Source organism: Rhinoraja longicauda, chromosome 13 (assembly GCF_053455715.1).
Source record: "Rhinoraja longicauda isolate Sanriku21f chromosome 13, sRhiLon1.1, whole genome shotgun sequence".
NCBI classification, from domain to species: Eukaryota; Metazoa; Chordata; class Chondrichthyes; order Rajiformes; family Arhynchobatidae; genus Rhinoraja; species Rhinoraja longicauda.
In genome coordinates this window covers 28,976,613-29,002,188 of record NC_135965.1, presented here as the reverse complement: position 1 = coordinate 29,002,188, position 25,576 = coordinate 28,976,613, and the positions used below count along the sequence as shown (strand labels likewise).

Sequence of the window (25,576 nt, the reverse complement as noted above, 5' to 3'; positions counted from 1 at the left end):
GTAAAATGGAAGACAACTTTCTGAGAAAGCTCAGGAGCTTCAGGCTCCTCCTCCCACGGTTTCTGGCAGTGGGTTCCTCGTCTGAGCTGGACTGATGGAAGGAGCCAAGGTGCAAGAAACTTCTGTGGAAAATATATCCGCTTAGGCTAATGGAAAGGACAAAACTTGGGAAAGATTGAGCTGGTTAATCTTGCATTTAGAAAATGAAATAAAATCAAACTATTGATATGGGCAGGCAAAGTATTTCAGGTAATGGAAAGGGTACTTTGTGCATTTTGCATGGATTTAAAATCTCTGATATGACTCAGCATTTTTGCATAAAGACTAGAAGAGATACAAGGGGGAGGCATGGATATGTGGGCTGGACCTGCTTTATTGCTGCATGTCTTAATGGCTATGACTTCTTGATGTCATTGAATTTTCCTCCTGATGCTTGGAGTAACAGGGTGAACAGGGCTTGCATCTCGAAGACTATCTTTCACAAGCTCCTGACATTTGCTTAACCCATTAAGTTAATTTAAAGTTTATCACTATTGCAATGTGGTAGTTTTACAATTGTTCTGAAATTAGACGAGGTTTAAGACTAAGTTGAAGCAAACTGGAGAAGATTTACACCAGACCTAATGTAAAGTCAGTTTTGTAGAACAGTAGAAGTTTTAGGAACAAGGGAAGATCATTAGTCCCAGAACTCTGTTAATCTTAACAACACCAAGAAATCTTATCTCGTTCTCTGTCCCACTAAAAACAAGTTGAACATAGGAAGGAACAAGCCATTTAACTCCATGTGCAGCCCAGCATTCAATGAGGTTTTGGCTGATCTTTGACTGAAAGCATAGAACACTCAAATCAGTATCTTGTGAGATGGACCAATATGTGCACAGAAAGCTCCCATAAATACTAGTGAGTTCATTTGAACAGGTTACAGATGTGATAAAAACTTTTCTACAGGTTAGTTCCATGGGATCTGTAAGGGCGACGAGAGGAGAGATATCGTTTTGGCTTTAGCTTCAGACCATTGTAGCACTTCATCAGAACTGCCCATCAACTTGGCTTCTGACTGTGAAAGTGCGAACAATCAAGCTCTGATCAATACTACAGATATTACCAGTGTTGTTGTTTTGTCAAAGATCACTGTACTGCTGTCTCATTCTGACTCTGCATCTGGAGATGTTGCCAAAGTTCATTCCGTTGGAGTCTTCATAAGGTGTTCAAGGAAACTATGATCTAAAGAGACATGACCCAGTTTCAGGACAGGGACGTCACTCCCCAGCTTTATTGTTTTGTGCCCTGAGATATAAATCAACAGGACCCTTGAAACACATATCCCCTCTCAGGGAACATGAAGAATCTCAGGCGATTATTCCACAAGGCCAGAATTAACCTTGAATTTACAATTAAAAGCATTTGCTTTGAAATTAAATTAATTAGAATATGCTCTTCAACTCATCAAAGCAATTTAATCTGCTTTAAATCTTGTGAATTATCAACTTTGGGTGAAATTGCATCCATTGGGAATCTGGCCCAGGCATCTGTGTGTTAAATTCACCTTAATACCACATCACAGGTCATGTGCCACAAATGTTCGCTCATCCTGACCTAACTTGGGGCTGCTGGATACAGCCTTCTCTCCAGGTGGCGCCAGCAATGGCTACCTCGCCAACAGTCTGTCTGTCCCTTCCTTCTCTGTTTTTTCATTGGTATGTGTTAAATTATATGTTTTTTGTGTTCTTTCGCTTGCTTATGTGGAGGGGCGGGGGAGTTGGGGGAATCTTTTTTTAATCTCTTACCTTGACGGAATTGCGATTTTTTCCCGTATCGTATCTCTGTCTGCACTGCTGCCAAACTTTGAGGAGCTTGGAGGCCTCTGCTGGAGACCGACTTCGGGATCTCCAACCCCGGGAGTCTGTGAACTTACCATCGCGGAGCTGGTGATCTCCTTTGCCAGGGATCGAGCTCTGAGCTCCAACCACGGGAGCCTGTGGACTTTAACATCTTGGAACTCGCGGTCTCTGGTTAGAGACTGACTTCGGGAGCTCCAAGCCGCAAGAGCTTCGACCGCTCCGACGCGTGAGCTTCAATCGCCCCGATGTGGGAGCTTCAACCGCCAGCTGCGGGAGCTTCGATCGCCCAAATGCGGATGGTTCGACTGCCCCGACCGCGGGAGAAAAATGAGGGAAGAAGTTTAGACTTTATTGCCTTCCATCACAGTGAGAAATGTGGGGAATCCGCTGTAGTGGATATGTATGTTAACTTTTATGTAGTTGTGTGTCTTGTTGCTTTTTTTAGTATGGCTGTATGGTAATACGGATATCACTGTGCCTTAAAGGGCCTGTCCAGTTACGCGATTTTTAAAGGCGACTGCCGGCGACTGTCAAAGTCGTAGCAGATCGCCAAATTTTTCTTTTACCCTACGACAATGTCTGCGACAATAATAATAATAATAATAATAAGCATTTATTTTATATAGCGCCTTACCAGAAGCTCAAAGCGCTTTACAAAAACAATCATAACATAAAAACAAACAGACGAACTATCCTAACGGAGAAGCGGCGAATAAACAGCGCCAGCGTCCTCTCACGTCAGGGTCCGGCAGTAGACAACAAAAAGCACAGGACACACAGATACAATTTTTACACAAACAGCCATCACAGTGATTGCTCTAGGCACACCCTCACTGTGATGGAAGGCAAAGAAAAGTCTTATCTCCTCCTCATTCTTCTCCCGTGGTGCCACGAGGTGATTGAGGCTCCCAAATTTTGAAGCCCCCACCGGGCGATGGAAAGTCCCAGGGCCAAGCCGAGCAGTCCGATGAAGGTCCTGAGCCCCCACCAGGCGATGGAAAGTCCCAGGGCCGAGCCGAGCCGAGCAGGCCGATGAAGGTCCTGAGCCCCCACCGGGCGATGGAAAGTGCTGCGGCCGAGCCACGCAGGGCGATGAAGGGCCTGCGAGCGGGTCGATCGTACCTCGCGCTTCGGGGCGGTCGAAGCTGCTACGGCTGGAGCTCCCAAAAACCGGTCGCCAGCCAGGGACCTGCGAGCTCCCGATGTTGCGGTCTGCAGGGCCCACGGCCGAAGCCTCCGAGATGGTAAGTCCAGGCCCTGCGACCGGAGTCTTCAAGGTCGATCCCAGCTGGAGGCCGCCGACTCCACGATGTTAGGCCGTAGCGCGAACGGAGATACGACACGGTAAAGGTCGCATCTCCGTTGAGGAGGAGATTAGAAAAAAGGTTTCCCCCACCCCCCCACCACCCCCCCCCCACATACACAGAGTTAAAAATAGAACAAAACGTACATTAAACGATGACAATAGACAAAAAAACAAAAAAAAGACAGAGAGACTGCCGGTGAGCCGCAGCTGCAGAACACAGCCATGCCCCCACAATGACCACGATAATGCCGAGTCAGGTCGATACAAGTTACTTTTTTTGTGAAACTAGCACCTGGCTAAGAGATTACACCGTCTTCGGAAACATCGCAAAATTCCCACGCTTACCTGACTGTCAAACTGTCGCCTCATGTCTACCTGTCAAATGTCCTGATGGTAAATAAATTGGTTAAACAAAACTATCTTCTGGTATCTTCAAATGCTTTTTCTTAATTGTAGTATTACGTGCTTCTAAATGCATCTGCCACAAGGGCTTTTCGTGAACCCCCAGCAGAACCAATGCGTTCCCATGGGAGACTGGGAATATGGTTTTAACGTGACGTCCGGGACTTTTCCGAAAGACAGCGAGAACCCAACTGCCAATACTGTTGTCTCCACTGTCTTTGTATCAGCCTTCCCCGGTATCAACATCTTTTACTTATCCAGTCCTGCTGAAAATCCCACGGCCACTCTTCCTCCCGCTGTTGGGAGATCCGATTCCTTGTAACCTTCTGCAGTCAGGTCGAAGAAAATAGACACAAAAAGCTTGAGTAACTCAGCGGGACAGGCAGCATCTCTGGAGAGAAGGAATGGGTGACGTTTAGGGGTCGAGACCCTTTCTTCAGGGGAGAGGGGAAACAAGAGATCCCTGGACGTTGGTAAGGAACAAATGAATGAAAGATGAGTTGCTCCAGCTTTTTGTGTCTATCTTCGATTTAAATCAGCATCTTAAGGTAGGGTGAATGTACGAAGGTCCCTAACCAGAGACAACTCTCTGCTATCCTAATTACTAATCGTTAAACCACAAAAGAAGCCACTCTGCCGGTGTTTACACTGTCACACCATCACTCGACAATCCCCTGCCGTTACAGTACGGTCGGCAGTTTATCAGGATACCGGAACAGAATCATTTGACCAAATAGTTGTTGACTGAAAGCAAGTTTATATAGTTAAGCATTCGATAATAATCACTCTATTGTTTAAAATCGACCAATTACTGGTGTCACTAAACTGCAACTTATTCAATTATAACGGAGCAGAGACAGCATCGCGGTCTCCCCTCCCATTCCACAGCTGGCTGTTGCAGCTGCACTTCGTCAGCTGTCAAAATGGGTTTTGACAGTTCCTGTTGGACCTTGTCTTCTCCTGATCCCGGTACCTGTCTCCGGTTGACGTTGGTAGTTGACAATGAAATTCATCCGTCCTCAGTACTGGCGACAACCTAACAAACCTGGGGACAGCATGCGACTGCGCCCGCAATAAGCTGCGATACTTGGCGACAAGCCAGCTGTCGTCGAAAAATTTCAGACAGGTAACTTTTTCAGTGACGCGCCGAGATCCGCTACGACTCATTGAAGACTCCTCACGATCATGCCCACGACACCCCGGCGAACGTGCGGCGACAACCTAGTCGCCAGCAGTCGCCTTAAAATCCCCAACTGGGACAGGCCCTTAATTGGTACACTTGACAATAAAAGACCTTTGAAACCTTTGTTGCACAATAATCTGTAAAACTACGAGTTCACTGTATAGCAATCAGCATTGAAATGTCAATTAAGGAGGTTGGACTGTGCCATCAATTTCTTGGTGCTTTTAAGATTACCAGAGTAAACTGGGACTAATGATCGTCCTTTGTTCCTAGAAACTCTTCAAGCATTTGCCGGTCCCAGTGTTTAGTACTTAAAATGTTTGAAACCTCTTGATTCATTACCCTGTTGATGACAACTATTCCATCCAATTCCCATTGGAGTTGCAACCGCAGTCTCTGCCTCATCACGTCTCACAGTGGGCGTGAAGGTGATTGTACAAGATTTGGCCACAGTCTCTGAAGATCAACGTGAATCCCTCCTCCTTTGTGTTTCCCCTTGCCTCCACGTCCCCCTTTCATGCAGCTGTTCTGTGGCTGTCAGAGGAAGAGCACCTTTAAGATCAGGTATGCATCCTACTGATCAGTATGGCAAAGAGACGGTAGAAGCAAGGTTTTTTTGCAGCCCCTGCGGATATTGTTCAGTTCCCTTCTAATATATTTAAGCCCCCACCCTGCTGATTGGCTAGACAAATGTTTGCAGGAGATCTGCTTAGATGCTAAAAGAGAGAAGTAATTCAGCTTCTCGGTAATTACCTCTTTACTGCCTTTGGGACTTGCTTTAACAGAAATTGCTTGCTGCAATTCTCGTATTTTAACTCTTCAAAAGTGGTCCGTTGGCTGCAACAGGGTTTGGCGTGATCTGAAGCAAAGAAAACTGCTTTGAAAATTTGGTCCTTTTAAGAATCTGTGAACACCTTCTTGAAGAACTGAGTGCGAGAACACATCAGACCACATATTGCTGGCAGAGAGTGATATTTCAACTGCATCCGGCCACCCTGTATTAACTGGCTGTGAATGAAAGGGAACTCTGCAGTTTCATGATGCAGGTTTAACATTAACATACCAAACTCCACAATCTCATTAAATGATGGAGCAGGCTTGGAGGGTGGAGCCACCCATGCTCTTGATTCTTATTTTTGTATGTTGGTATATACTCCAAAGGAATTATATTCACAGGATACCTATAATCTGTGTGGCATGGTCACACGGTGTTTTGTGTGGCTGTCTCATGGGTTCAATCTGGACTTCGTTTGCAGTCTGTGTGGAGTTTGCACATTCTCACCATGATTGCTTTGGTTCCTCAGGGTACTCTAATTTCCTCCCATACCCCAAAGATGTACAGGCCTCTTGGTTAATTGCTCTGAGTGTAGCTGGGTGATTGGAAAATCAGCGGAGGACCGTGGATTGGGCTTTAATGATCATGTGGAAGAGAATTACCGGGAAATTACTTGGGAATTGGGATTCATGGGGAGGCTCTAAGAGTCAGCATAGACTCAGTGGGATGAAGGGCCTCTTCAATGTCATAAAAGATATGAAATGACCTTTCCCTATTTGCTGTTCTTCCTGTCACTTGGCAAACAAACCTCACCTGAAACCCCTGTTTACTACAACACTTGTGTTTTTGGGTGAAATTGAATTGCTAGCTTATAAAAATATGGTACTTCCCAATACATTGTCTTTGGACTGAGAGCAAATACTTTGAGAAAATGAGGGTATGAAGACAGACGGAATTGAGGTATCAATCAGGCCTCAGCTAATTAGAAGGCAAAACAAACTAAAGAACCTGACTGGATAATATCCAAATAAAATTGTCTCTGTTGACTTAGCCCATCCTGTCACTCCTGTGTGAGAAGACAAATATGTGTTTAACCATCTCCTTCTTATAATGCATCCACCATTCTTAATTGCTAGTTGACATTGACTGATCCATCAGAGGGAGAGTGCTCTGCTCCATCACAAGCATCTACATGAACACTGCCTCTGGAGGGTAGCATCCCCACCATCCAGATCACGCCCGCTGCCACAACCTGATTCAGAAACAGCTACTTTCCTAAAACTATCAGATTTTTTAACCAACCCGCACAACCCTTAATCCTACCTCAGGAACAAAACAATATGGACCACCTCATGAACTACCATGGATTTAACTTCTAATTATGTATTTTCGCATGAGTGTCTTGTTATTTTGCACATTCTTTCTTCTCACTTGTCGATTTTATGTATAATTTGTATTTTTGCGCATTGTATGAGTCTATGAGCCTGTGCTGCTGCTGCAGGCACGTCTTCCATTGTATCTGGAAAAAAAAAAAAAAAAGGATTATTATTGTACTTGTGATATGACAATAAACACATCTTGACATGTAACTCGGCATGAACCTTTGGTACACTTGTATCTCCCACATTGTGTAACAAACCCACAGAAGCCACAATGGGGGTGTGATCGTTAATATACTGGTCTAGCAGCTGGGGTTCTGGATCAGAGATTCAAGTTCAAAATCGGTCCATGATAACATTTACATTAAATGTTCTAGACTGTTGTAAAAACCCCATCCAGCTCACCAAAGTACAAACGCATGAGTGTGGCATTTCTTAATTGCACTACACTTCAGGATCCATTTCAGAAGGTCCTGGACCCAGTTTCCCTTTCCCCGGCCTGCTGAGTGTTATTATACCCGGGACTGTAGGTGCCTGCTTAGTCCATCATCCTGTTAGTGAATGGTTAAAAAAGAGTTCCTGATGTCTTCCACATAATTCAGAGGAGAATTTGACAAGCAGAAGAATTTTAACACGCAGCCAGACCTGAAAGATGAGATCCTTCACAGCTTGCTGCAAATTCTTTCCCTCCCAAGCATATCTGGGTTCACAGCCATCGTCAGAAAGCTCATTAATGTCTCTACTTCCTTCGAGGTCTGAGAATATTCAACATATTACTGAATTCTCTATTGAACTTCTTAGGATGTACGATGGAGAGCATATTGGCTGGATGCACCACCACCTGGTTCAGCAATTTGGATAGGTAAAAGCGAAAGAATGCTGCAGAGGTGGACACTGCCTGGTCCATCACAGGTACTGACCGCCCCACCATCAATAGCATCTATAGGAAGCACTGCCTCAAAAAGGCAGCTAATATCATCAGAGATGCACACCACCCTGGCCACCTCCTCGTCTCGCTGTTACCATTGGGAAGAAGGTTAAAGAAGCCTGAGAACCGTTACCTCCAGGTTCAAGTACAGCTTCTTCCCATCAACCTTTAAGGTGTTGAACTATCTTGCATGGCCCTAACCACAACCCTAGCTCAGCTCTGAATCACTACAGACTTTGCACTATAATGGTTGCTCTTTGTACTTTGGTTTATGCACCAGCATGGTCTGGTTTACTTTGAATAGCTGATAATTTGGTTTTGTGTTTAATTGTTGTTGTTGTTGCTTCTGATGTGCCTGTAAAGCCACAGCAAGTACGACTTTAGTTGTTCTGGATCATATCCACAGCATATGACAAATAAACATTATTGACCTGAGAGCTTTCTCATTCCGACATGATGTTTTTTATAAGGCATGAGAGCACTAATGTCATAATGCCGTGTCAGGCCAGGCCATGTACAGCCTCATGTACAGCCATGTACAGCCTCTCTGCAACCTTTTGCCGGTTCATTGGCCATTCACAGGTGCTGCAGAGCACAAGACAGCATTTTCTTTGTAGCTTTGCACAAAAAACTTTTGCTGACTGCAAGATTCAGGCTCGATGCACCTAAGCACCCCTAACCCATCTCTGAAGCCACTAAGATCAAAGCATCCATGGCCACATTCCACATGTTAGCCCGTGCTTCTGGCAATATTGTCTTGTGATTTTGTAGCAAGCCAGGTGCTCTGTACATGCCCAACTGAGAGAGGAGATTAGTTCAGACAAATACACTGGGCCGTGTTATGAAATGGAACAAAACTAAAAGGCAAAGTCAAACAGGTTTGGTAACTTGTGAATTATAGATGTGAGGATTGAATAACTTTCGTATTTGTTTAACCACTCTATTATGAAATGGTTGATGTATTTTCTTTAACCATGTGTTGTTTTTGCTTTAATCGTTGTCTGAGATTCCGACGCCTAGTTATAGACAACTCTCAGTGATGCACACTGGTCACAGCTAAGTTCATGGGTTTATAATGCACCCTCTCTCAGCCTGACTTTCCCCCATAACATTGCCTCCTGCCCCTCAATCCCCCTTTCACTGTTCTTATTAATATTTTATTCTGCACTGTTCAAACGACTGTTCCAGCAGTGAGAACCATTGGCCTAATCTAGCCCTGTCCCAGGTAACCCCAGAAACAGTGTGGGAAAAGTATTAGTATATTCTAACATTCACCAAATATTGGAACAATGTACTCTGTTTTCTTTCTCAAAAGCCAAAACCTGCCCAGTGTCCTGAACCTATATTATATCTCAGTGGTCACAATTTGTAAAGCATTAAACTTGATGTGATTTCAGATGCAAAATTCTGTAATACGCCATTCCTACTTTTTTATCTGCATTTTCTCATAGCTGTAACACTATTCTGCACTCTGTTTCTTCTTCACTTTGCTGTACCTATTTACCTATTGTACTTGTGTGTGGTTTGATTGGACTCACAGGTTATAGAGCAGAATTAGGCCATCCGGCCCATCAAGTCTACCCCACAATGTATGGTATGATCTGATCAGATAGCACTCAAAACAAAGCTTTTCACTGTATCTCGGTACACAAAAAAAAACAACCCAATAAAACAAAGCATCTCCCTTCAATGCCTTAGATGTGGAGACTGGTGAGCAATGAAGGATTTCCACCTGCCAGATGAATTCTTCTACAAAAACCTTATAGTTTCCACCACATTTCCCAAGCTCCCTTTCCTTACTGTTGTTATCCTCCGCAGCTCCCCTTCCATCTTGGATTTCCATGCTTCCCATTTATCATTCCGCTTGTCATATCATTACCCCTTTTGTCTGTGCCAACCCATTACTGAACTTCCATATGTTCCCCCCTTTTCCTTTTACTCTTCCTCTGCACTTGATTAAAACCTGTTATAAGTCTGATGCTTCTCAGTCAAGATCGCGACAAACTCTGGGGGCAATTTTAATCAGACTGGACCTTTTGGAAACTGATGGTATCACCGATGTTACTACAGCCAATCTTACAGCTCACTCAAACCTGTGGAGCTCAGGCAGTTAAGTTGTGATTGCACTTGTTCCCATTAAATCTGCTTCCTTCAGCACAGATGCTGACTAACCTGCTGAACATTTTCAGCATCTCCTATTTAATTGGAGCACAGCTAGGATCTGGTGACAGACTTGCCAGTTTCTGGAGAATTATGCTTTGAATCAGAATGACTGGTAGACTGAACAGTGAGCACTTCCATAATCAGCTGAATTTCTCAGACGCATGATGTAAAGCAGCATCAATAAACATTTCAGTCAGCCGAGGTAGTTTGAAAGCAGAACAAGTAAACAGGATGGCGAAGAAGGCATATGGCATGCTTGCCTTCATAGATTGGGACTTAGAATATATGAGTTGGTATGTTATGTTGCATCTACATAAAACGTTATTTAGGCTGCACTTGGAGTATCATGTGGAATTTTGATTGTCACTACAGAAAGGATGAGAGTGCATTAGAGAGAGTCATGGATTAAAGGACTTCAGTTGAGAGGCTAGGGTTGTTTTTCCAGGAGTGGAGGTCCCTGAGGAGGATCCTGATAGAATTATCTAAGATTATGAGAGGCATAGAAAGATAGTCTATTGTTTTCCCATGTTAGGTGTATCAAACAAGAGGGCATGGATTCAAGGTAAGATGTGGTAGATTTAAAGGGGATATTGAGGCAGGTTTTTTTATGTAGGGAATGGCTGATATCTGGAATGCATTGCCAAAGGATATGGTAGAATCAATTACGATCACTATATTTAAGTGGCATTTTAAGTCGACACTTTGGTAAGCAAGGCATCAGAGGATACAATCCTAATGCAGGCAAATTGGATTACTGTAGTTGTGCTGTACAACTGCAAGTTTCTATGATTCTATGAAATTAAAGTAGACTGTTCTATTTTCAGAGAATGGAGCAACAGAGGTGGCACATTAATGTGTAGTCGAACAGCCCGATTGTTCAATGCCATCCATTCAGTGACACACCATGTCAGCTAATTAAAGCCTGGCCGACACATGTACTGCCATTTCCAGCAACCTTCAAGAGAATAAAACAGCACGCATTAGTCACAGTGGCTGGTGACAGTGACATTTTGTTCTGAAAGATTACTATCAGCTCAGGCTGTTCCTTCCCTCAGGGCTTTCTGCATGTCCTCCCAGCATGTTGCTGCAAGTAATGACCTGTTTGTTTCTCCCGTTTCATGCAAATTCCAGTTTTAAAACTGAATCGTGCAAACTATTTTTGTTTTTGCTGGTGTCATTTGGATGTTGGCATTCAAGTGATCTTATGGAGGTGTAAAAGATCACGAGAGGAATAAATGCACAGTCTTTTACCCAGAGTAGGGAAATCAAGAACCAGAGGACATGGGTTTAGGTGAAGAGGGAAAGATTTAATAGGAACTTGAGGCAAAAAGGGTGATAGGTGTATGGAACGAGCTGCCGGAGGAGGTAGTTGAGGCAGGTACTATCACAACGTTTAAAATACATCTAGGCAGGTACATCGATAGGATAGGTTTAGAGGGAAATGGCCAAACGCAGGTAGCTGGGACGTGTAGATAGGACATGTTGGTTGGTGTGGGCAAGTTGGGCCGAAGGGCCTGTTTACATGCTGTATGACAATGATGCTCCCTCTCCCTCTCCCTCTCCCTCCCTCCCCCTCCCCCCATCCCCCATCCCCCCTCCCCCCCTCTCCCTCCCCTCCCTCTCCCTCTCCCCCTCTCTCCCTCCCTCTCTCCCTCCCTCTCTCCCTCCCTCTCCCTCTCCCTCCCTCTCCCCCTCCCTCCCTCCCTCCCTCCCTCCCTCCCTCCCTCCCTCCCTCCCCCCTCCCCCTCCCCCTCTCCCTCTCTCCCCCTCCCTTCAAAGTGACAGGATCAGTGGGGAAGCCTGTTTAAGGGACACACAAATCCTTGGCTCTCATTACCTTCAGTAACAGGAAGATGAGCTATAAAGCTGTCATTAGTTCAATTTGGGCATCACACATTCAGATGTCACAGCAGAATATGTTCAGGTAACAGGATACAGACCCAATCAGCTGATTTCTCTGGATCCAATTTCTAGCTCCATATGTTAAAGTGCAGCTTTAATTAAATCAAGTATTATTACTTCTCCTACACCATTCAAGTCTAAATTTGGAAGTTGTTATAACTGAATCACATTTTGTGACAGGCAGAGCGAAGCATGATGTCTTCCTCCCACACAATGTTTCTCTGCATGTTTACAGTCAAAGCAATGTGTCTACATGTTTTATGCACTGACACTAATTGCATTGCTGCATCATCTCTGTGCAAATTAAATGATAGGTTTGCCTGTTATAGAGCACATACAAGTTTGGATCAGCTGAAAACCCCAAAAGTTGTGACAACATTGCATCTTTCATGATGTACCAGCGTGTTTGGTTAAATTTGGATTCTTGTCAGGAACAGAACTTGCATTCTTGTGTAAGTGAATTAGATGAGCTGAATGACTAGGCAACGCCAAAGCAGATGCAGTATAGTGTAAAGAAACGTGAAGTTATACACGTGTAGAAAGGATTCTGGTTCACACCGAAGATAGACACAATATGCTCGAGTCACTCAGCGGGAAAGGCAGCATCTCTGGATAGAAGGAATGGGTGACATTTCGGGTCGGGACCCCCCTTGAGGTTCAGACTTCTTCAGACTGAAGAAGGGTCTCAACCCGAAAAGTCACCCATTCCTTCTATCAAGAGATGCTGCCTGTCCCGCTGAGTTACTCCAGCTTTTTGTGCCTATCTTCTGTGAAGTTATACACTTTACTGTAAAAAAAACTTGAAAGCAGAGTATTGTTTAAATGGTGATAGACTGGGAAATGGAGCCATGTGGATCTGCTGATGCCAGAATGAACAAATCAAGCCCCGACCTAAAACATCATTTGCCTATTCCCTCCACAGATGCTGCCTGGCCCATTGAGTTCTTCCAGCACTTTGCATTAGACTGGAAAATGTTATACATAGTGATTTGAATGTCCTGAAAGCAAATAGGCATCTATAGCAATATTAAAATTGCAGGTGGTATATTGGACTTAAGTACAAGACAAAGATATCTTACCACAATTATAGAAGGACCTTGAGGAGATCACGTATGACCTGGAGTATTATGTGCAGTTTTTATCTCCTTGCTTTAGAAAGGATTACACTTGCAATCTCTTTAACATTCTGACGGGGCTTGACAATCTGGGTGCAGGGAGAATATTTATCATGGCTGGGGGTTTGGGGTGCCGAATTATCCCCATTTAGGAGCAGATGGTATTGCTGCTGAAGTTCTGAAACTTGGTCAGGAAGTTCAGTCACGAATTCACAACCTCATCACCCATATTATGTTCATAAGACATAGAAGCAGATTTAGGCAATTCGGCTCATCGAGTCTACTCCATCATTCAATCATGGGTGATCCTACCCTCTCAACCCCATATTAGGGAAGAGGTGGACATACCAGGGGACCTCAGAGATGCCATAACCATGACCATCTGCAAGAAAGGAAACAAATCTGATTGCATTGACTATAGACAGAGACTGTCACTTGGAAAATGAGCTGTTCCCAGCTACTGAAGTCCTGTTTCTGATCACAGTGGAAGTTTTATCCATTGACAGAAATAGCAAAGATGATATTCACCATGTGTCAGCTCCAAGCCAGATGCAACAACCATGATGCGAGACCTTTTTGACCTCACAAAAGCCTATGATCATATTAATCAGGGTGGATAGGAAGGAGCCTCAAAAGCTGGTTTACACCGAAGATAGACACGAAATGTTGGAGTAATTCAGCGGGTCAGGCAGCATCTCTGGAGATGTTTCGATTCGAGATCCTTCTTTAGACTGAGAGTCGGGGGAGAGGGCAACATGTATGAAAAGGTACAGAACAGATCAGATACGGCAGCAATGACCATAGAGCCCACAATGGTTAATTGTTGGCTGTGGCGGAGATGATAACGAGGGGATATGAGCAACAAAACTAGGACAACTAGGGTGGCGGAGCAGATGGAGAGGGAGGAAATGCAAAGGTTAGTTGAAATTAGAGAAATCAATATTCATACTGCTGGGATAGACATCCTTTCCAAATTAATTGCAGCAGAAATTAATTTCTAAACTACTTCTGCAATGTGATTGGTGAAAGCAATGATATTATATAATGGATTGGTGCAGACTCGTCTCACTGTTGATTGAAGTCCAGCATCAGTGTAACATATTTCTTAATCTTTCACACTGCAGGGCCAGGGATAACATGTGGGCTTCCCGACTGCTTATCATTAGAGGGTGGTGATGGGAATGGATTGGGTGACACTGTGGGATAGCATCACGGTTGAAGAATTATTTGAAGTGCTCCTTCCAGTGGTCACAGTCTCTCTGTATTTAGAGTTAAATGCAGCATGCAAACAGGCCCTTTGGCCCACCTCATCGAGGCTAATCACATTGCCTAACCGAGCTACCCTGGCTGTTCGCTTTATATAAGCCCCTCATGATTTTATAACCCTCTATACAGACACCCCTCAGAGTTGTTCCAGGGAACAAACATCCAGCTTATCCAGCCTCTTACAGACTCATAGCATTGTACAACGAGGCCAACCAAGAACCCACCTAAGCTAGTTCAATTTGCCCATGTTTGACCGATATCCCTTTAGACATTTCCTACTGATATACCTATCCAAATGACTTTGAAATGGTGTTATTGTACCTGCCTCAACTATTTCCTCTGGCAGCTCGTTATATATACCCACCACACTTTGTGTGAAAAAGTTGCCCTTCGAATTCCTTTTTTTTCCTCTAACTTCAAATATATGCAATCTAGTTCTTGATTCTACTACCCTGGAAAAAATACTCTGTAGATTCACCCTAACTATTCACCTCATGGTTTTACATGCTGCTATCAGATCATCCCTTAGTCTCCTGCACTCCAAGGACTAAAGTTCTAGTTTTCTCTGTCAATAATCTCTGTCAATAATTCAGGGCCTTGAGTCCTGGCAGCATCCTCATAAATCTTTTCTGCACCCTTCCCAGCTTAATGGCATATTTCCCATAGCAGGGTAACTCAAACAGAAGAAAATATTCCAAGTGCAGTCTCGCTGACATCTAGTACACCTGAAACATATTATCCCAACTTCGATATGTGACTTTCTGACCAATAAAGGCCAATGTATCAAACGTCTACTTCATCACATGTGACACCACATTCAGGGAACTAGATACTTGTACTAATAGATCCCTCTACTCCACAGCTCTCTCCATGACCTTACTGTTCACTGTGAAGGTGCTGCCCTGGTTTGACTTCTCAAAATGCAACAACTCATACTAACCTGACTTAAATGGCAAACACTATTTACCTTACCCTGGCCCACTTGCTCAGCTGATTAAGATCCTGCTGAAATTGATAACCATTTTACTGTCTTTGATACCACCTATTCAAGTGTCATCAGCAAACTTACTAAGCATGCCTTACACATTTTCATCCAACTTGTTGAGATAGATGGCAAACAACAATGGGGCCTGCACTAATCCTTGAGGCATACCACTAGTCACAGTGCTTAAGTCTGAAAAAAACACCATCACTCTCTGCTTCCGACCATAAAGCCAATTCTGTGTCCAGTTTGCTAGCTCTCCCTCAATCCCATGCAATCTAACCTTCTGGAGCAGCCTCCCATGCAGAATCTTATCAACGGTTTTGTTGGAGTCCTTATAGAATCTGTCTAAGGCCATGGCCTCATCAACCTTGGTTACTTCTTCAAGCCAATTAAATTCATGAGGCACTATCTCCCATGCACAAAACTATACTGACAATCCCTAATCAACCCCTGATTTGAAATCGTTGTATATTTTATCCCTCCACAGATATTAGTATACTGGTCTGTAGTTCCAAGTTTTTATAAATAAAGGCACAACATTGGCTTCCTCCCAATCTTCGGGCACCTCACCATGTTTAACAATGATTCATATATTTTAGGCAGGACTTCTGCAATTTCTGTAGCTTCCCACAGTGCCCTTGGATATATTTGATCAGGCCCAGGAGATATATCTCCCCTGTTTTTTTGTCCCCCAACTGGAGGGGCTTTTGGATGTTTGACTGAAGAAGGCACTGACAGCTTTGGAGAATCCATGTGTCATGTTTACATTAAGTTGCAGGACCTCCTGTGCTCTTTCCACCCAGGATGGCGAAAATCAAAGAAACTGCAGATGATGGAAATCTGAAATAAAAGCAAAAGGTGCCAACAATCCACATCAGGCAGTATCACAAAGCTGTTCTCCTTGCCCTCTGGAGACATGGGCCACATAAGTCAGGCTCCTCAAAGCACTGCAGAGGAGCCACTAATGTTGTATCCTAAAGTCCTTTATTAAGTGAACCAATGTCATAGCCCTCCTATCCAAGGCCTACACTGAAACCCTAAGTTCATTCACTAGGCTCCGGTAGGCAGAACACATCCTTCACATGTCCAACACAAGCTTCCCAAAACAGACTCTCAACTCTGAGGTCCATCAGAGCAAGAGATTAATAGATGGACAGGGGAATAGAATTCATGGTAGTTCCAAAAACATTCTTGATATAATTCGAACAACCTCATAGACTCATCGGGCTTCCTGAAGCAGGACTGTACAAAGTGGGAAAGGAATATTCAGATCAGGGTTGAGATATTAAGCCTCTTCATATGTAGCCCTCAGATGTTCCATACCAACTGCGAGAGTGCACCAATCAGTTCATCCATCCCTCATCCATCCCCATCAAGCACCTCCTGCCTACCTGTTGCAGATTCTCCAAGTCCCACTTTGGGTTTAACAGCCACCTGTGAACCTGCAGCACGACAGTGAAAGCAATTCATCCAACAACCTGAAGGGTTGCTGCAGAAGTCAGGGGTGATCATTTGGGTGAACAACTGCTTCATGACTAAATTCCTGAATAGCCAGCTGTAATTCTCAGCTTATTACCTGATTTCAGCTGTAAGAAGCGACCGTATTAAACCAACCATAGAACATAGAACACTACAGTCCAGGACCAGGCCCTTTTGGCCCAGAATGTCCAAGCAGTACATGATACCAAGTTAAACTAATCTCTCTGCCTGTCGATGGGTTTAAATACCTGAGTTTAAATGTAATAAATTTAATAAAATATAATTAAAGAGTTTCTCGACCATAATCAGCTAAATGCTAAAAAGAATTAGGTGGTGAAAGGATAGGTTCTAAGAGTGTTTTAAAGGACAAACAAACATGAACATCATGGACAGGTTTCTTTAGAAGAGGAAAAAAGGCAAGCAGCCAGAGCAGGAGTAAGGCAGAGTTCTTGGAGGTTTGTTGGGCTGAGCAAGATTGCAGAGACAGGCAGAGACAGCATGTTAGCCTGAATTACACACCGTTTGCAGAGTGAGATTCAAACCTACAATTTATGTCTGGGCCAAGAATACCACCATTTGAACCAAGCTGATGCTCGAGAAAGCCAAGTGGGAGGGACTGCCATTCAAACCAAACCAAACTGCTATTTTCCACCGCAAAAGAAATGCAAAATAGCAAATTCGCTATATGGTTGAAATAATGTTCCTTGTCAGCAGTGACTGAAGCAATCGCAAAAATAGAATTGTAGTTATTTAGGGTGAGTTAACTCTTGAGTAAATAACAAGGCTTTGCTTTATAATCCCAGACAATCTGATACTGTTCATGGCAACACAGAAGACATTTGAGCAGCTTCACATTCCATTGTTATTACATCTGTGTGAAAGTGAGCCACGGGGTTTGGTTGTATTGGTCACAGCTCCGAGTCAGATAATGCACTGTTCAAACCTCAATTCAGATTGAGGCACTAAAAAGAGATGAGTTTTGGCTCAGTTATCGAGTTGTAGCAGCCTTCAAACCACGACGGACAAATGTCGACTGAGGTGAAGATGCTATGTCCACACTCATGTGGCAGCCTGTTATTCAATCTGTTAACCCTTGTTCCATTCCACATTGTCCTGAACAGGGATCTTTTCAGTACCAAAGCACTAACAATAGTAGTGCTCATTGTGTTTTAAGGTTTTGGTTTTGTTATGAATCATATCACGGAGTCATCAGTTTGAGCAGCCCAGCAATATTGAACTATTCAATCCTGCTGTTTGTGGTTAAATTAAATTAATTTTCAGACAAGTGATTTGAGTCTCATAAAGAGAAAATACAGTCAGCAGTTTGTGGTTAATTGTAAAACCATTTCCTTTTTAGTGTCCTCGCAACGTACCGTCTCTTTCTGACTCAATTATTCACTTGTGGAGCATATAAACCACTGGAGCAAGGCTGGTGATTTTATTCCCTAATGTATGCTGAGCCGGCTGATACTGTTACGGACATAAAATCCAGCTTTTGTGGCTCCTGGGTAAAAGAAGAGATAAAGTCCAGTCTAAATTAGATGATGCAGAAGGCTTTTAAAGGGCCCCCACTTTTGGCTCTCCTGACCATGGATGCCAATTTAGATACGTAACAAAAACAGAACCGACAAGGTGCCAAAATGGTGGCAACTGACAAACCGTACTGATCGCAACTCAAAAGACTGAACGTTGGATTGCAAGTACAGTAAAACTCTGGTAATCTAACACACTCAGGTCTTTGCTGGCAGATTTTCTGTTCCATTGGATGTTATTTCTATTAATAACTGGCTTCTGTTTTAATTCAATTTTTTTAAGATGCGACACAGCATGATAACACATTTTCCAGTAAATTGAAAGGGAGCACGAGAACTGGGGATGTGGTAAGTTGAAGGGGAGTGTGCGAGTTGGAGCCACAGCTGAGTGGGAAGGAAGTGAGGGAACCAGAATTGTGGCACTTGGGGATGGAGCACAGGAATCGTAGCCCTGCTGAGTGTAAGGGAACAGGGCAAACACTACCTGCTGAGTCAGATACCGAACCATCTGGATTTCTAAATAGGGTTTCCAAATTTATACTACCCTCTGCAATGTCCAAAAATAAGAGTATGGTGTGTTGAGAGCAATGTTAGTGCAAGTGTAAAGATTGGAGGGATATAGATCATGTGCAGGCAGATGAGATTAGTTTAGTCTTGGGGTTATGTTTGGCACAGATATTGTGGGTTGAAGGGCCTGTTCCTGTCAATAGTCAATAGTCGTTTATTTGTAACATACACATAAATGTGTAGTAAAATGAAACATTACCCGCAGTTGAACAATAAGACCAATAAGATTAATCAATAAAAATGCAATAACACATACAATCACAACTAACACCAAACAAAAAGAAACATCCATCACAGTGAGTCTCCTCCAGTCCCTCCTCACTGTGATGGAAGGCCAGAATGTCTTTTTCTCTTCCCTGCCGTCTTGTCCCGCGGTCAGGCTGTTGGAGTTGCCACGTCGGGGCGGTCGGGGCTCCCGATATTGAAGCCCCCGCTGGGCGGTGAAAAAAAATCCCGCGGCCTATTTCAGGCCGCGCCGGATGGTGAAAGGTCCGTGGCGGGCCGACCCAAGCCCCACGATTCGGGGCGGGTGAACACGCTGCCTCTGCCGCTGCCGGAGCTCCCGATGTCGGCCCCCATCCAGGGGCCTGCGGGCTTCCGACGTCCACGCGGCCCGTACTGTTCTACATTCAAATTGGATAGCACGTTGTCAGAGTTTTACTGTGCGGTGAGTCAAGTTGTTATTGCCTGTTATTCTATTTATAAAGCACTTTTCAAGACCCCAGAACATATCTGACTGATTAAAGCCAATGAATACAATCCCACGCCATTTCTATTTGGTCTGCTGCTGTTAACACAGAATGCCTGCTTTGCTTTATGTCCTGTAAAAATCTAAAAGACAAATAAAGTTTGAACATATTATCGACATCTTCCACATCATATCGTTACAGCATGGAAACAGGCCCTTCGGCCCACTGAGTCCACGCCAACCATTGGTATTAATCCCACTAATTCTCCCCATGTTGCCATCAGCTCCTCCCAGATTCTACCACGCTCAGGGGTGATTTACAATGGCCAATTAACCTACGTTATTGGGACATAGAAAAAATAACCGGAGATCCCAGAGGAACGTGAAACCTCCCCACAGATTGCAGCAGATGATCAAACCCGGTAATCTGGCATCGTGAGGCAGCAACTCTACTAGCTGTGCACTATGGCCATGTTTGGTAGCTTATGTATAGAATTGGTGTGCGCATATGAGTGTACTGTGTATTAAATGACTGGGAACATTTTGTACTTTACATCTGATTTTTATTTGTATTTAACTTCATGGAATGTTCAGCTTGAGACCACAAAGCCTCATAGAAAGTTACAAGTCATATTCAAAGTTAAAATTCTGAATTCTGAAAATGATGCAGCTAGCTGCTCTTCATTGCAAAGAATTCTGTTAGCCTCCTACATTTCTCAGTGGGAGAATCCTACAGGGCTACACTGTTTACATCTTGGATTCTCCTGCCTGCTCTAAGGGTTTACAGTACAGGTGGACATTAGCTAACTGCATGCAGAGTGGCTGGTATTCAGTTCAGATCTACTCCAGTAAGAAAATAAAATCAACTGAACTCAATCCAAACCCAGATTTGAACATTGGTGATATGTAAATCTGACCTGAGCCTAAGTACATTATTTTTTTGGTGACCAACTTGACCTCGTATGACACATATCGTTTGGCAGCCAGGCTTTAACTGAGAACTATGCTCTGCACTCAGTATTTGTCCCTTCGCGCTACCTATTGTACTAGAGTTTGGCATGATTGTGTTTATTGTATAGTAGTATCTGATTTGACTGGAGAGCATGCAAAACAAATGTACCTTAATACACATGACAATAATAAACCTAAACCTAAAGCTAACTGAAAGCACAAGAGGGGTGTGCCCAACAGGGTTTATAGCTTTACCAATAATACATTAAAACATCAACTGAAAAAGCTTTGAATGGATCATTGTAATTTAGATGGTTGAGAAGGAAGACTGTAAGTGGCTGGGGTGGGGGTAGTGGTAGGGGGAGAAATGATTGCTCGTAATGAATGAAATTACAGCTCTGTAGGATCCACTGTTAAAGTATATAGTTTACTTAAATGGAAATTACTCCAATACAGGTGTGACGTTTTGAATATATCAATCCATACACTTCTTAGAAGGTCATTGGTGCCCAGAATTTGTGATGACTTCTTCCTTTCTCCAACTCATTCCAGATGCATCAAAAACTAAGGGCACTGTCCAGACCAATCTTGAAGTTCCCTTCCTTTACCCTCAGTGTTTTACTTTACGTTCTTCCACGGGTGCAGATTTATTTAACAAGATCTAATTTAACATGTTATTTTTTAAATGAAATGTAAATAATGCAAGAGTTTCGAACATCTGAGCTAATTTGGCATGGTTATGAGGAAAGTGGATAAGCTGGGCTTGGTTTTGTTGGAGTGGAGGAGGCTGAGAGTGGACCTGATAGAAGCGAGCAGAATTATGAAAGGAGTAGATGAGGTGAACAGTGAGATACATTTCCCCCACAACGGAAATGCCTGAAACCAGAATGCAGAGGTTTAAGGTGAGGGATAAGAGGCTTAGGGTGAATCTGCAGAATTTTCCTTAATTCAGAGAGTGGTTGCAATCTGGAAAGTGCTGCTTCAGTGGGTAGTGGAAGCATCTACTCTCACAATGTTTAAAAGGTGCCTGGATGAGTACTTGAATCACCAAGGCATAGAACGCAACAGGCCAAGTGCTTCTAAATGGAAAAAAAAGAAACAAAGTGCTGGAGAAAAATCAGGAGAACATGGACAGGTGACATTTTGGGTCAGGGCCCTTCTTCAGTCTGACCTGCTGAGTTACTCCAGCACTTTGTGTCTTTTATTTTGTAAATCAGCATCTGCAGTTCTTCTTATAAATGGAATTAGCCTTGAAGGCTACTTATGGTCAGCATGGACATGGCGGGCTGAAGGGGTGTTTTGAAGCAGTATGGCGTGGGTCTGCATCCAGGGCTGGATGGATATATTGTGTATGTTGCAAGTTCAGAACTGTCAGCAATTGTGTGGTGTACCTATTTAGATTGGACTATCAGATGGAGTCTCCATCTTTTGTGGTGTTCATGGAAGACGACTTGGGGATTAACATGACAGCATTCCTTTTTTTATCAAATCCTCTAAAAGTATTTAAGATGATTGTCGTTTGGACTGGTATTTGCAGAATACTGCTGCCACAAAATGGCGATGTTTTCACTGATATATATACATGCCATCAGGCTCCACCCTTCACCTGACTAATTTTGCAAGGTCCTTTGGCATGATCTTGATGTGACTAGGCACTGTATTGAAGGTCAATCTTTGGCACTCTGGTTTCATTTCAGGAATAACGTGATTGAACTGAAGTGAGAAGAGGGATTTGGTGGCTTATTTTTAAATGATTGTACCTACTTCCGGTTGAAGTCTCATCCATGAAGGATATGTACCGGAAACTTCCTGTCATGATCTATTATGTCATATTTTTAACATGTAATGGTGTTGTCAATGTGTGCAGTAGGTATTATTTATTATAGCATCATAACTTGCATCAAAATGTTGCAACCAGAAATGTCTGTGTTGAGGCTGCCTACCAAAATTACCAAAACTCCCAAAACAAAGAACTAACTGGCTGGAGTAAAGTATTTGTGTGCAGAAGGTGGGTTCACATTGTGGCCCGCCAGACTGCTAATGGCCTGAGAAATTTCTCATGACTTTACAGATCTAGAGGAGGCGCAGAAGGCAGGAAGAAAAACAAGACACAATATAAATATAATGTGGTAATGTCTGGTTCTTGTTTCTAGTTACACAAGCAGGGTCGTTGGGAATGGACTCAAAGAACAGGCCAACAACCCAGAAGTGAAAGTCCGAGGATCTGACCCGATGGTCAAACAAGCCATCGACAAGCTCTTGTACATTAGTAAGGTAAGAATCTAGATCCATGTCTACTCAAGAACAACACTAATTGTCTGGGTAACAAGGATGCGGTAAACCTAGGAAAAGTAAACAAGTTGGGGAAAAAATTGTCCAAGCGTTAATGGTTTCTGCTGCTGTGGAAAGCGCTACATGACAACATCTCTTCCTGTGGCAAACGGATAGCCAGCAGATCGCCACCAGCTGCTGGCACATTCAGGGTCTTTTTTGCTCACTCTCCTATCCCTTGTCTCAGTCTCAGTTTCTTTAACTCTGAGTTATTTCATTTCTTAAAACAAGGACGCTCTAGTTTTGCCTCTTTTGCAATTACTAATTTAGTGTTCTGTCAAATGTAGCACCCATTTAGTTCGATATAAATTAGTTCAATTCAATTTCTAGGCACCAGTTGTCTGTTCCTATGAGCTTTCAATATTTCTCTCACTTGCACAGAGGCACAGCAACGGAGTTGCTGCCTTACTGCGCCAGAGATTCAGGTGTGATCCCAACACACTCAGGGACAATTTACATCAGCCAATGAATGTACTAATCCATATGTCTTTGGAGTGTGGGAAGAAAACCAAAGCATCTGGCGGAAAAGCATGCCAAACACAGGAAAATTACACAAAGTTAAGGACACAAGGTCAGGATTGAACCCAGGTCACTGGAGGTGTACAGCAGCAGCTTTACCATCTGCACTGGAGCACCACAAGTGGAGCTTGAACTCTTTGCCTTCTCACTGAGAGCCTACGGAGAATGAGCAAACTCCGCATAGGCAGCACCCGAGGTCAGGGTCAAACCTGGCTCGCTGGAGCATGAGGCTCCACTGGCTGCACCACTCTGCTGCCCCAAAACTTATCATAGCACCAAAGATAGGTAAAACCCAATTTTTTATGAAGTGGTTTGTATGAATATCATCTCAAAAAGAATCCTCTGATAGCTTCGGGAGCTCTTAAATAGACTGCCTGAATTGTGTCGCATTTCACGGCCCGGATTACAACACTAAAGTTGTGCTGCATCTCTTTGTGATCAATTAACGTCTGAAAGGCTTCACTTCGTTGTGGGGTCAGTAATTCCAAACCACAGGCATTTTCCATTTGATACCTTTCCATTCCCTGGCTAATTACATAGAATCATTCAGCTACTCAAAAACCTTGTAGTGCTGGGACACAGTAATACATGCATTAGGAAAAGTCATCTGTCCTACAGATAGTACATCATTAACTTGCACTTCAAGTGAAGTTGAAACTGTTTGAGGTCTTTCATTCCAATTAATGGGGATAATAATTATTTATGTGGTCAGTTTGAGGAGCCCCTGAGGGCATTAAGCAACGGCATTTTATGCTCATAACGTAACAACATAAGCTCATCGTCTGCTAAACTCAGAAGTGGAATGATAGGTTTTCTGTCATTTCAAACAGAAGGAAATGGAAGTGTTGAACAATGTCACCCCTTCATGCTCTGTTGGTGATTCACCATCATCTGCCAGATCAACACTGTTCAGTCTCAGGAATACTCAGCAATTTGATGGCTAATTACACTGCCAGGCTCAGAACAATCTACCTGATGCTGGTGTGGATTTAATCTTTAGATGTAGAGGTGACCCCAGCTGACATTGTGGAATATAAGTGATAAGTTTCTCAGATTTATTAGATATAGATATGTTTAAGGTGTAAATAGATGAAGCTTTGAAAGATCTGGGTCTTAGAGATCATGGGGGCGGCACAGTGGTGCAGTGATAGAGTTGCTACCTTACAATGCCAGAGACCCAGGTTCGATGCAGCACAAGGGTGCTCTCTTTACGGAGTTTGTACGTTCTCCCTGTGACATTGTGGGTTTTCCCATGGTGCTCCAGTTTCCTCCCTTAATTAGCTGTGGTAAAGATTGTAAATTGTCCCTAGCGTGTGGAATAGTGCTGGTTTACGGGGATCGCCTGTCAGCATGGACTCATTGGGCCGAAGGGCCTGTTTCCACTCTGTCACTCTATAGCTCTAAACTAAACTAAAATAAACTACTATTCCTATCTTTGATTTATTTGCATCTCTCACTTCATCTCCTAATTCTCGATTTCTATCTCCCTGTCGTCTGTCGTCTGTCTCTCGCTACCTGTCGCAGCTTCTCTCTCTCCCTCTACTTTTCACTCAACGTACGGCTGTTTTGCTCACCACTCAGTGCCCCTCATGTCTGTGAGACCACTCTCTTTTTCTCTTTTTCGATCTCTCACTGTCTTTCTTTGTCATTGACTGGGTACAAGTCCCAGACCTCTCTGACCCAGTTTCTCTCTTTGCCTGTCATATTTCCTTCAATTTGTTTCTCGGCCTCTCGTGTTTCTTGCCCTGCCTACTCACACTCTGTCATTCTTAGTCTTGCAACTTGCTCCCACCTTCACCTTCTCCTTCCTCTCATGCTCGCTGCCTGCCCCTCCCTTCCTTCCTTCCTCTATCTTTGGTTCTGTCCCTCTTACACTGTCAACCAGCTCATTCTTTTTATTACACTTCCTGCCCCATTGTTTCCTGCTTTTCCCTCCTCTCTATTTCACTCTCTCTGCCCCTCTCTGTTTCAGCCTCTGGCACATTCTCATTATCTTTCCTTTCTGTTTCCCTCCTTGGCTGACATCCTTCTGATTTTGGATATGGATGGCTTGCAATGTGCAGCAATAGACCAGTCAACAGTGTTCTCTTGTGACAACCTTTGAATGGAGGACACATAGTTGTGATCAGGTTCACTTGTCATATCTTGTGACATATAACTGTTTAAAAAACATTCTCTTATCAATTTAACCTACTGCCTACATGGCAGCTCTATAATTATGTCACTTCTTCATATAGCCTTCCACTTTTCAGAGCCTATTTATA

General features: G+C 43.5%; 1 protein-coding gene across 2 annotated transcripts in view; it reads left to right on the top strand.

The window, feature by feature from the left end:
- The window catches only part of LOC144599597 (glypican-5-like), a 450,059-nt gene that overhangs the window by 260,453 nt on the left and 164,030 nt on the right, over positions 1-25,576 (top strand). For both annotated transcript variants that reach the window (XM_078410665.1, XM_078410666.1), the window contains one exon: positions 22,616-22,736. In XM_078410665.1, coding sequence (XP_078266791.1) covers positions 22,616-22,736 — 121 coding nt within the window. The remainder of the gene's footprint in view (positions 1-22,615; positions 22,737-25,576) is intronic.